The following is a 12,226-nucleotide window of genomic DNA, read 5'->3' on the forward strand; positions in this document are numbered from 1 at the left end:
TCAAGCTGCGGTCTGGATACGCTTCCTGGCCAGTGTCCGTGCTATGCTCAGCTGCTTCAGCCAAGGCTTCTCTGTGAAGGTGCTATATTAAAAAGAAACAATCAGTATATTGTATGCAACACATTAAAGCTCCCATGTACAGCATTTGTTTACATTCTAAAAATGTAATGTCTGCTATCTCTCCATAGGTATGTTTCTTTTCTCTATTGCATTTCCTCTGTTGGAAACTGGAATAAACTGAGCAACCTCTTAATGTTCGATGTGGTAAAGAAATCTTCTTTTGTGCCATAAAGATATTCATCAAAAAATGTAACTTGCAGTGTATGACAGAAGCTGACAGTCTTGATGTTGAAAATATATGAGCAGCACCATCATTTTAAAATATTATCTCTTGTGTCTCTTTTACAAAAGTGAATTGCCTATTTAACAAGAGCAATCAATACACCTGTACTTGTAATATATATTTTGATCTTTACCAATAGTATAACTATCATGTGGGTAAAATGAGATGGCATTTCTACGATCCATCAAGATGCCTTTAATGCACATGAACATAAACATACAATACAAAGGATAAAGACCTGGCTACAGTCATGCAGTATATGGCATTTTCTCTTGGTGTTCGTCCATCGCTGTGAGACTCCAAAGATTCAGTCAGGATATGGGAGGAGTTTGGTGATGCACTGACCAACACCTGCCTGCAGGGGATGCGTTCTCTGGTGATAGGTGGGAGAGAAAACTTGCCACTGCATAGGCTGCTGTCTCCCTTACTGATTTTATCCACTGGGCCATTATCTCTGTTCTTTTCATAAGGCTTATGCTTTTCCTGCATCTCTTCAAAGTCACCAGGGTTCACAGACTGCAGGCTGTGTAGATGCTGTGATGCCCTTTTGGAGGGGAGATTGGGCACTGAAAGTATAGTGCTGATGGGCGGTAAGGAGTGCAAAGCTCTGGCTCGGAGTCCTCTACTTGGTTTGGTCTTCGCTTTCCTGGATTTGGAGGACATCTTTGGCTGGTTGAAGCCATCTACCAGCAACATATCCCCTACTGTGGCTTTGAAGGAAGTGCTGTGACTGGAGGCCGCTCTTCTCCGTCCCAAACTCACCCAGTGTCTTATTCGGAGGTAGATATACATGCGCAGGGACATATTTGGCAGGGATACTACTGAGCACAGCTTGTTGGCTAAGTAGCACACACATTCCCTGTGGCCATGCTGAATGGCAATCTTCAAAGGGTCACGACTCCCAGGATCCCGACAAGCCAAGGTCAAAGGGTTCTTGGTGACAAAGAGTTTAAGGATGAGGAGCTGACTGCTCTCTGAAGCTACGTGGATGGGACACTTTCCGGTGTCACGGTGGGCGGTTTGGTGGCACCACTGGCGGTACGGATGGACACCCACTGGTTCCTCAGCATGTGCCCCCCTCTCCAGCAGCCAGCTTGACAGTTCCAGGTGGCCTAAAAAGGCAGCGATGTACAGCGCTACTCGCAGCTGAAACCTGGAACAGCAAGAATAGAAAGATTCACTTGATGTGGGCTGAATAAAAAGGTTTTTCGTGATTGCACATTGACTTAAGCTGCATTACAACAGTTCTGTCACATTTTTACTCTCATGGGGAATTTCTGACCTCCTTACAGGCCTCTTCTCTGATAGGTGACTCTGGACTGTCAATCTGTGGCCAAGGAGGCAACCCTGGAGGTACTCCACCCACCCATCCCATGTGTCCAAACGAAGAATAGTGCCTAAATTACAGTACAAGAAAAGCTATTTTAACTTTCTATTTCGTTTAATTTCTATGCATGGCTTTTGAGAGCACAGTAGCCTTATATTCTCATCATACAGAGTAACATCACTCTTTAATCTTGACATAGTGCTCACATTTTACTGTCCTGTACAGGTGAGGGGAACAGAGGCTAGACTAGGAGAGAGGGAAATTCTTCAGTACAGTACAACTAAGACAATACACTATACAACACGAAGTAATGTAGTGATTCAGAAACCAAGAAATGATGTCATATCTAGTCTTTTAGTGAAATGATTACATTTATTATTAAAATATTCAGAAAGTTTTAGCATCGAACGACAGCAGGCCATACCCACTTCGATGGCGTAGTCTTTCAGTTGGTTGCAGTCGTAGAGTTCAACACCAGCAGGCGTGCTCAATCTGAAGGTGCTGACAGGGAGGCCGCTCCGCGCAGACACCACAGTTTTCAGTCTGGCCACAGACATATAACGCAGGAGAGTGACACTTCCCATGATTGATAAGGTTTCTCCTGTCACAGCGTTGAACACATGCAACACAGGCTTCTGTTCACTCTGAAAATTAATTATAATGACACAGTGGCCTTGAGGTTAATGAAACAAGAGAAGAGAAGACACAAGATGAATGCCTGCAATAGCCAATGTTCATTTTTTATAGATTTTTTTGATTCATTATATAATATTTTATTTCTTTTTAACTATTACATTATAACAACTATAACATTAAAACTATTATATTAAATGAAATTATTATTTTATGTGTGTTTAATGTAAAAACATAGTCAAAGTGCCACATGGCATCTCATCATCAGTGGCATCACCTAATGATCTTGCAGTTTGCTGCCACACTGTGGTTGATATTATACACACAAAAATAAGGGCTGGACTTCACATATATTCAATTCACTTTAAAATAATTAAAACCTGCAATAACTGTACGCAACTGTACAACTGCAACAATTGCATGTGTGCTGTATGCATCTGTGTGTGTTAATGAAATGAGTTTTGCATTTTGTAAGTATCAACAGAGATGTAGATTCATCTTCAGGAGCCCTTTGCATGTTTTATCATCATGCATGCCAAAGATTTAGACTGAAAATGTATATGTTGGAGGACCTTGGGTGATGCCTTATTTGTATTATAATCATTTAATTATGAATGATGAGTATTGAATAAACAAAGGTAGACCAAGTGGGGCAAGTGGACATAAATGTAAAGAGGAATGTCAAGGCAAAGTCAGTGTCACAGACTAAGATGTAGAAAGTAGCCTGGAGGGTGACTGAAACACTGTAGACTCTATAGAAAACAACTATTTTTATGAGAGGATGTTAAACAATGACCATAGCAGTGCAGGGACACACATACACACACATGCAAGCACTGTCAACTTTTACACACGGTTGCTTAGTGACAAGCCTGGAATGTGCCCCAATACTAAAATCCAAGTAATGGGGACAAACTAAAAATGTCAGACAGCCATAAACTAATTTCCTTACAAGCTGCCGCTCACATGGGAACACGTAGCTCCATATTAGTGCACCAGTCTGTTTGATGTGTCTTTGATGAGAAATAAATCCCAAGTTATGAATATGTATGTAGCAACATACTAATTTTAGTAGCCACAGAGTGAAAAGATTGGAGTGTCATTAGTGATAGTATGTAATGAATGAAGGGACTGCAGGTCTGCAGCATCCATCCTACTGAAGTGTTGTTGAGCAAGATACAAAGCAGCAGTTCCAGGAGAAGAAGTGACCACTGACCTTCCTTGAAACTGATAAAAGTAAATCAAACATTTTATTGGGGTAGTTAGGGTCTAATAATAGTGATTTGGAGAGTAAGTTCCCTTTCATAAAATGTTTTGGAAGTTGTGGTAGCATTGGTTATTCTAATTTTTCATATACAAAAGTATTTTATTTTTCCTCTGAATTAACATTTACATCTTTAATTTTTGTGCAAACAAAATAGAGTTTAATGCAAACACTGCAATCACCTTTTATGTAAAAATTTTTTTTAAAAAAAGCTAAACAAAGTTGCACTTCAGCATCCTCTCTCAGTATGAATCATTGTAAGCTGATTGTATTTACTGCAAAATCCCAACACAGCTCTGAAACTCTTAACCCTTTGTGATGTTTTAATACCTTTATCAGGCATCGGATGGCACTGCCACTTGTGATGCCCACGTCACACAGAGCCCAGTTGTCCTGCAGCGCTGCACCACCATAGCTCAGCTCCAGGTAGTGCCTTACCTGCTTGTCATTGGACAGTTGCACAAGAAAGTTGTCCTACAGAGATGAACAGAATGGATCCATACAGTAACATATTGCATGCAAGACACAATCTGTAGCTGCATGGTGTTTGAGTGTGAGCTGAATAAAGGTAGACTGATGGTGAGATTTTGCTTTCTCATCATAAAAAAGTCTTGCTTCAGTGTTATTTCCAGTTCATGCATACACAAATACAAATGTAAAAATTTCTGCAATGCATAATCTTGCACCTAATACAAGAAATCTTTATAAGAAAGGTGTAATAAATCCATCCAACATTTTATTTCCCATTAGCAAGTGTTTCAAACATCGGGCAGAATTTCAAAACTTATCAATAAATTCGGGGCCAATAACAGTTGAGGCCCTGGGCCAGCACTGGAGCTTCTATTACCTTGATCATCTGCTTCATGGCCCCCACATTCTGCTCTGGATGGACGTCAAAAGACTCCCAGGACCCCTCAAAGCAGATAAAGACCCTCATGGTCGGGACATCCGTCCTCCGTCTGTTTGTGCTCCTCTGTGGCGCTATGATCGGTCAGGAGTGTGTGAGGGATGCAAGGGCAGAGTCACTGTGGGGGGGGGGGGGGGGGGGGGGGGGGGGACAGGAGTTGGGTGGAAAATTTGGGAAGGCAGAATACTCTGCAAAGACAAACTATGCTTTTAAATCCAAATTATTTATTGGCTGCTTTTAACAAATGAAATTTCTAAAACGTAAGCTGTTCAGGAGCTGATTAACCTTGACTTATCTTTTTGGTGACAAGTTTATCCAATTAGGATTTGAAACAGTTTCTTCATTAGGCATGAAATTTGTCTCATCCAGCTGAATGGAATCGTTCAAATAAAGCTAAATATAAAAATTGCTTAGTAGTGTAATTAAAAAAGAAAAACACAGCTGGGGTTGGCCTTAATTGGTATAAGCCTTCATTACATGGTTGTTTTTCTCTCTCTGACTTGGGAATGTTAATGTTCAAATTCAGTTCAGTAATTCATGTCGTTCTTTATCACAAATTTAAAATAACTTGATGGAGACAGAAAACAACATATACAAAACAAAATTATATGGGCCTTTATAGCGAGTGCACTTTAGACAACATAGAAGACATTACCTGTTTATGTAGACATAATAATATGTTGTGTTGCATGTGACAACTTGTGATTGAGCCATGAAACTGGAGTATGAGTTAGTCTCATGTCATCTGTACACATGAACTGCTGCCTTACAGCAGACATCACAACACGTGGCCGGATCTTCAGTCACAAAGTTCAGATGTAGTTAAGAAATTATCATTTGAGGAAATGTTTACAGAGCAGTACAGGAGAAGTACAATGTCTTCATTAGCATGTCTGACCAAGCAGAAAGTGTGCTTGAAGGGAAAAAAAGAGCGTCATGATTATATTTCTGATCATTGATTCTGCTCTAGTATTAAACTGAACATACAAGATCATATTCGTGCAGTGGGCTACCATAAGACAAAAGGTTCAAGAAACTTGTCTGAAACTGACAAAACTCATTAAATAGTCAAGTCAATTTTGTTATATAGCCCAATATCACAAATCATAAATTTGCCTCAAGTGCTTTTACAATCTGCACAGGATACGACAACCCACTGATTCTGATAAAGTAAAACTCCCCACCACAAAAAAACTTTAATGGGGAAAGAAAATGTTATTTACACATGTTATTAATTTTTTTTATATCCAAAATGACTTACAGTATTATACGTTTATACGGTTTTATATTAGTTTGGAAACATGGCCCCAACCCCAACACGGTCTTACGTCAGCTCCTTTCTCTGCCGTTTAGTAAGAGACAAAAGGACTACCGAGGGGTTTCACTCTGTGCCGAGGGAATGTTACAGTAATTTGAAATGTTCTTTGATAGACTTTAAGAGTTCTTCTATAAAGTTTTATTGGGGCCTGCTAATTTGCATTTGACCTTTTAAAGTTTTTAGCTGTCCCAGGGTTTATATGTTGAGTCCTGGCTACAAGGGAGCAAAGAGTGACTCAGTTTTTCAATGTCCTTTAACTGTTCCAAATCTACAGGTTGATGATTTCTGTTCTTGGAGCACAAATCAAAACACATATGGATTTTAAATATAGATATATTGTGCCCTTTGTAGTGGTGAAGATAGATAAAACAGCTATTAATGCTGAGAGTGCACACATATCAAAGTGCAGATCAATGTGAGTTTCAGTACAAGGCCTTCAGAACTTTACATCTCACAGAACTGTTTTCCATCACCCTGATAAAGGCAAGAAAGCCATAAACCTTTGACATGGTATGTGGGAGAAGTGTTGAGAATTGTGCATAATTGTTATGGTTTTCCAGTAGTGAAGATGTACTCAGAACTTTTTCTTAAGTAAAAGAAGCAATATGGAAAACTAATCCAGTAAACATGCACCAGAATTCCAGCATTCAACATACCACTGTACGTAAAATCATATTGAAGGCAGGATTCAAGAGCCTACATTGGTTTTCATGTGTATGGTAATACATTTTCTGCCTAAAACAGCAGAAAAAAATGATCAATATGGTTTTCAAAAGGTGAAGCAATGAAATGAGGTATACGTAATTTGTTGTAAATAATCTTAAACATGCAAAGACATTGGTATGGTCTGGTAAAAGCCCCTAATTGTAACTTTTTTCTTTTTCTTACTCTTTCTAAATATAACAATATTCCTTATTTGTTCTTTATTTCATTCCCTTATTAAAGGACAAGTTCACGTTTTTTCATGTCAGTCTTGAAACAACAGTCAGGTATCAAAAGAACATTGAAATATTGTTTGCTTTAATAATTCCTCCTGTTCACACTGATATTAGAAGATCCCTTCATAATGCACTTACAATGTAAGTTATGGGGGCCAAAATCTGCATTCCTCCTGTGCAAAAATGTATTTAAAAGTTTATCTGAAGCTAAAATTAAGCTTCAGCTGTCCAAATTAGTCAAATCAAGTAGATACCTTTCAAAGTTACAGTCTTTTTAGTGCCAAAGTCCCTCTTTTTGTCACTATTCTTCCACCGCAGCTCAACAGGGAAACACTGTCTGAGGAATCACAGAGGGAATTTGATGCTAAAAAGACTGTAAATGTGGCAGATATCCACTTGATATGACTAACTCAGACTGCTGAAGCCTCATATAAGCTTCAGATAAACTTTTAAATGCATTTTTGTGACTGTGTGGGCATACTGTGGATTTTGGCTTCTATCACTTACATTGAAAGCGCATTTGAAGGGGATCTTTTAATAGCCAGTATGAACAGGAAGAATGATTACAGTGAGGAAAACCTCTTTCTGTGTTCATATGGACACCCAACTGCTGTTTTAAGACAGACTTGAAGAATTGTGAACCTATCATCAAATTCACTACAAAGGGTATAGAGGGTGCTAGAGATGTTTTCAAGACATTTTGGAGCGGGTGAGGATGACAACATTTGGGCAGATGACAATACACTTATTTCTATCTAAAATATATATGTTCTGCACATTGTCCTGCCGGTTAAATCCCATAATGCCCTAACACAGGTGTAATAAAGCTGTAAATACAGGCTAGTTGCTCGGTTCAGGCAGTTCATGTGACCATAAAAGTGGTTGTTTGTGTCATCACGTGGATATGTTTACGTCCGGAGTCATGTCCGGAACAGAATGATTGACAGTCGGTTCGTCCAATCAGGGGCTGAATCTGCATGTGGCGGAAGTTTGCGCTCTCACGTCATGAAGAGAAGAAGAAAGCTAGCGGACCGGATTATTATACTACAACGTTTACGTTCATACTCTCTGACACACCGTTCAAACGGCATGAAGTCCATGCAAAATCTCTGCTGTTGTACACAGTCCTTCACTCGACGCATAGTAAAGGAGGGCGATGTCATTGTCAGCAGCTAAATTGCCGGATAAGATAGACCTCCAAGCAGAAATAAAGGTAAACACCCACGACACACCAGCTAGCTGTTAGCACGATGCTAGCGCGGGTGCAAACTGATTTATTTATGTCTGTTGCTACACCCTAAAAACTGTAGTTATTTGACAGTACTTTTCAGTGTCACTAGAGTTATTATTCATGTCATTTTGGTCGTTTTTAATCCGAATGTTAACTTGTCAATGAGATTTTGGGTTATGAAGTTTAATGGTTATTTCTGATTTATGGCTTAATTACTGTGTGTAAACGCTGATAGCATGCTTTGTCATTTTGCTGTTTTAACCTCTGATCACAGTGCTTAGTAAATTGAGGAAACACATTATTACCTTATAGCGTTGTTGTTTTTTTTTCAGTAAATGTCATTTGATGTTTAGTCACCATCTGCTTACAGTTGTCATGGGTGATGTAGCCTAGTTTTCACTTCCCCACAATTTCACACAGTTTTAGTGTAATGTGTGTTTGTGTGTTTGGTTGCCCTGCCACACAGGTTTGGCCTCTCATGTAATGATAGGGTTTTTTTTAAATGTTTGCATTTAAGTCACAAACGTAAGCTACTGTTTTCATCAAGAATAGACATAAGTGCAGGTCATAACTGCTTTTTGAAGATATGTTTCTAATCCTCTAACACTCTTCTATGAATATAATGTTTTCAGGTTGCACACACTGACATGTAAGCGAAGTTTAGGTAGGATTTATGAAGGGAAATGACATGTACTGTAGGATGACAGAAGTGTGGTGACAGGCAGTGATGTTGAGCATGATGGTCTTACAGGAATATTAGGCTGACAGTATTTTTGCATTAGCATGATGATGCATCATGACTTGTCAGGCATTAAATTCTGCCAAAATTAGACCCATTAGACTATTGTATGAAGAAAAAACAATTTCTGAATTCATTTTCCGGAACATGTTCTGTATTATGAATAAGTAAGTACACAAGTACATTAATATTGTATACATTTTATCTGTATTTCTTGAATATAAACTTATTTGTTGTCTCTCAATCCTCACTATGAGTTGCTTTTTTAAAACACTGGTTACCCTGGTTGTCAATATTGGGAGTTGTCAGAGATGTTGTGATATCAATTTTGTAACCAGCTGCCATCTTTTTACTGGTACGGAAATGGAGATGCACTTTAACAAATGTGTGTAAATGTTACTTCCTGGGAGGATTTTTTCCCCTCAAAGCCTCTTTCCCAAAACCCTTAATGGTGATGATTATTAGATTGGAGGAAGACAAAAGCTGAAAAGAAAGTGAAGCGTGGCATTTCTCTGATGACAGTACTTTTGAGTCCAGAGCTCTGTTTTGATCTGCCAGAGGAAACCCGGCTATTTCATGTCCTCACAGAGCAACATGTGTACTTGAGGTGCTCAGTGTCTAAGGCCTTGTTTAGTGGGAAATGGCAGCAGCAGCATTAGCAGGACAGTAGGGATGGAAAGTTATGTAACAAGGCTGCATTTTGCACAGATGTGATTAGGGCTTGTAATTGAACCTCAGTACTTTTAAAGTAACAACTGCATTTAGCAGACTGGGCAGATAAAGAAGGGTGATTTTATAAGAAGAACTAAAACTGCTTATATTAAAGCAGGGGGTGCATGATATATTGGTAGAGCTGTCAGTTTTGGCAACAGTTGCTTAAAATAATAGGTCAGGATCAGTATCACAATGATTTGATATGTGAATGAGTGATTTGTTAATTACTACTATATAATCGCCTGTTTTCAATTATTTCAGTCATAAAAGGGCATTTCAGTCTTCACAAAGTTCGAACCCTTTGTGAAGACTGAAGGGAGCAGATATTTCCTAAAACGTGTTTTCATTTGAGGAACCAGGGTATTGCAGGGTACCTTTCAGTGGTGCTTCTGCTTTCAATAAAAAATGCAAGAACAAATTTGTTTAAAAATGTTCTGCCAAAAGTCAATTAAATATGTTTGCTACATTTGAGTCGAAGTATTTAAGTGATTGCAGACACTTGGACTCAGTGGAGTGTTCAGTAATAAATGTGGGCAGGTCCTAGTAAAGCTGTTTTTTCCGATGTCCCCATCTGGCCCAAGCATCTGTGCTACAGTGAAATAGGTAAATTCCACTTATGTAAAGTTAACACATGGTGGTTTTGGAATGAAATGAAACATATTAATAATCTTGGGTATGATTTGTCACAGGATATTAGCAAAACCTTAAATGTTGTGCATCAATTTATTTGGGAGATAACTGACTGACTGTAGACACTAAAAGTTAAATTTTAAAAAATCTCTCAGCAGCGGTCTAATAACAATCCTGCCCCTTCTGGCCTACCTGTTAGGTGTAGATTTCATTTGAATAAATAAATAAATATCAATAATACTCAAATCCTACTTTCCTTACTTTGCTTGACAACACAGTTTAGTAGTCTAAAGCCTTGCAAGCCTTTAGCTGTTGGTTTTTCCTGACCTGATCACATGCTGCCTCCACTTTACAAGATTGTACCCCTCATGCTGTGATGTTAGGCTCACAGCAGCTCTCACTTTAATCTGTGTGTGGCAAGTGGCTGGCTAAGAAACATAAAAGACACACACAGGACCTAGCGGCAAGGTAGTGCTGACACTGACGAAAGGGAGAAGCCTAATGACAGATTACTCAAAGGACAAACTTCACAAACTTTTATTGTTGCTTTTCTTTGTTCATTCCCCTAAAGAGTGTACGTTGCTCTTGTTGGGTATTTTCTTTAACTGGAAAAGTTGGACAAGTGAATACTCTGTATAACTTGTGTAAGAGTGGGGAGCTGTATTATTGGCACTTGTTGAGGTGTTCGGGCTTCTCTTGACAGTCTGTGCAGTGTATTCTGCTGCCACATTATCCAAAATTGAAGTTCTTCTTTTTTGCAGTTGCCTTAGATTAAGTTCAGTATTGATATTTATGTTCCGTGTGATCACCAAATGTGTTCCGCAAGCTGAAATTCCACTTCACACGAACCTTCAGAGGGTGTACACATGCGGATCGAGATAATTGACAGACCAGACGATAGGATTGGAACAGAGTGAGGTTTAGACAGCGAAACGCTGCAGTGATCGGTACGAGTCAAACATCTGAAAAAAGCATTAAACAGCCCACCGTGTTGACAGCTGAACCTCAGTACAGCTAATCTGTTTGACAAAACTAGCACTAGGAGCCAAATATAGAATCGTTTTCTCTTAACAAGCCAACAAACACAGACACGCCCAACCAACAAAGAAACCTGCATATGAAAGTTGCCCTGTTGTAGCTCACCTTGACCTTGGGTCTCCTTGTGGAAGAAAGGCAATGGCTAATTGCTCTGTTAGTAGAGAATTCCAAAAGAAAAATGAGTGCTGATGTTCACTCTGTGCAAGATCATAATATTTAGTCTAACGTGCACCAGTCTGCTCCAAGGACAGACTAGCTCACAGCAGGTTAAAATAATCGTACCTGTACCTCATTTTAGCATCTAATGTGAGGAAATGTATACATTTAAATCAATACATCTTAGCACTTTTCTATCAGTGTACAAGAGTAAAAGCTTTACATGTGCACAAACATTGGTGTCTTTTCTAGGTGTGACAACAAAGGGTGGTGTCCAGGGGTTTCGCTGCAGGCCAGTGTGTGCGGTTGTGTGTGTGGTTGTATGTGTTTATGGTTTTGTATGTTCATGAGTGAGTGGCATAGCAGCTGAGGGTTGTAACGTGATGCCAAGATGCTGCTGTCCCTGGGAATGTTGATGCTGTCGGCCACGCAGATCTACACCATCTTCACCGTCCAGCTCTTTGCCTTCCTCAACCTGCTGCCTGTGGAAGCTGACATCGCCGCCGTGAGTCATTCTTATTACAAATGCTTGTAAGGCTGTAATAAAACAGTGTAATACAGTTATTCCGACAACGGGATGCCCATGTTGCTTTATTGGAAAACAGCTCAGCAATAATAACAACTTGATGACAGGAATGTGTTTTTTTTATCACTTGGTGAACTTTTATGATAAATTTATCACTCAGTTGAATTTAGATGCTGCCCATTCATTTTAATGATGTATCAATCTTCATGAAATATCTTAAATCAAAAGTAATTAAACGTAATTTTCCCATCTTTCAGTACTCGTTTGACAACAAAACGGAGAACTTTGATGACCTCCCTGCACGGTTTGGGTACCGGCTACCTAGCGATGGACTGAAGGTGAGTGCAGAAGGGTCAAAGGTTATTGTTGGACTGGTTTATTTATTAACTGAGTAGGTTTGTACACTTCTATGTGATTGGGAAGTCCCTACAAAGTCCCAGGTTTTTATGATACCTGGTTCAG

General features: G+C 39.3%; 2 protein-coding genes across 2 annotated transcripts in view; one reads left to right on the forward strand and one right to left on the reverse strand.

Annotated features, from left to right (window-relative positions):
• LOC121900928 (protein ANKUB1-like) lies at nucleotides 1-4,504 on the reverse strand. The gene is made up of 6 exons (XM_042417517.1): nucleotides 4,415-4,504; nucleotides 3,898-4,041; nucleotides 2,095-2,314; nucleotides 1,626-1,740; nucleotides 582-1,496; nucleotides 1-82 (listed from the first exon to the last, which is right to left on the reverse strand). The coding sequence occupies exons 1-6, from the start codon at nucleotides 4,502-4,504 to the stop codon at nucleotides 1-3; spliced, it is 1,566 nt and encodes a 521-aa protein (XP_042273451.1).
• Nucleotides 4,505-7,719: 3,215 nt separating this feature from the next.
• The window catches only part of rnf13 (ring finger protein 13), a 43,260-nt gene continuing 38,753 nt past the window's right edge, over nucleotides 7,720-12,226 (forward strand). Inside the window, exons 1-3 of the mRNA XM_042416077.1 lie at nucleotides 7,720-7,943; nucleotides 11,491-11,743; nucleotides 12,022-12,102. Of these exons, the coding sequence (XP_042272011.1) occupies nucleotides 11,630-11,743; nucleotides 12,022-12,102 (195 nt within the window). The 5' untranslated portion in view covers nucleotides 7,720-7,943; nucleotides 11,491-11,629. The remainder of the gene's footprint in view (nucleotides 7,944-11,490; nucleotides 11,744-12,021; nucleotides 12,103-12,226) is intronic.

Source organism: Thunnus maccoyii, chromosome 7, assembly GCF_910596095.1.
Source record: "Thunnus maccoyii chromosome 7, fThuMac1.1, whole genome shotgun sequence".
Lineage (NCBI taxonomy): Eukaryota > Metazoa > Chordata > Actinopteri > Scombriformes > Scombridae > Thunnus > Thunnus maccoyii.

Excerpts from the sequence above, each read along its gene's own strand:
- LOC121900928 (XM_042417517.1), bottom strand. The coding sequence starts at position 4,504 with ATGAGGGTCTTTATCTGCTTTGAGGGGTCCTGGGAGTCTTTTGACGTC. Across the intron at positions 1,741-2,094 it reads AGACTACGCCATCGAAGTGG|GCACTATTCTTCGTTTGGAC; the intron begins GTATGGCCTGCT and ends ACTGTAATTTAG. Across the intron at positions 1,497-1,625 it reads GAGAAGAGGCCTGTAAGGAG|GTTTCAGCTGCGAGTAGCGC; the intron begins GTCAGAAATTCC and ends TTGCTGTTCCAG.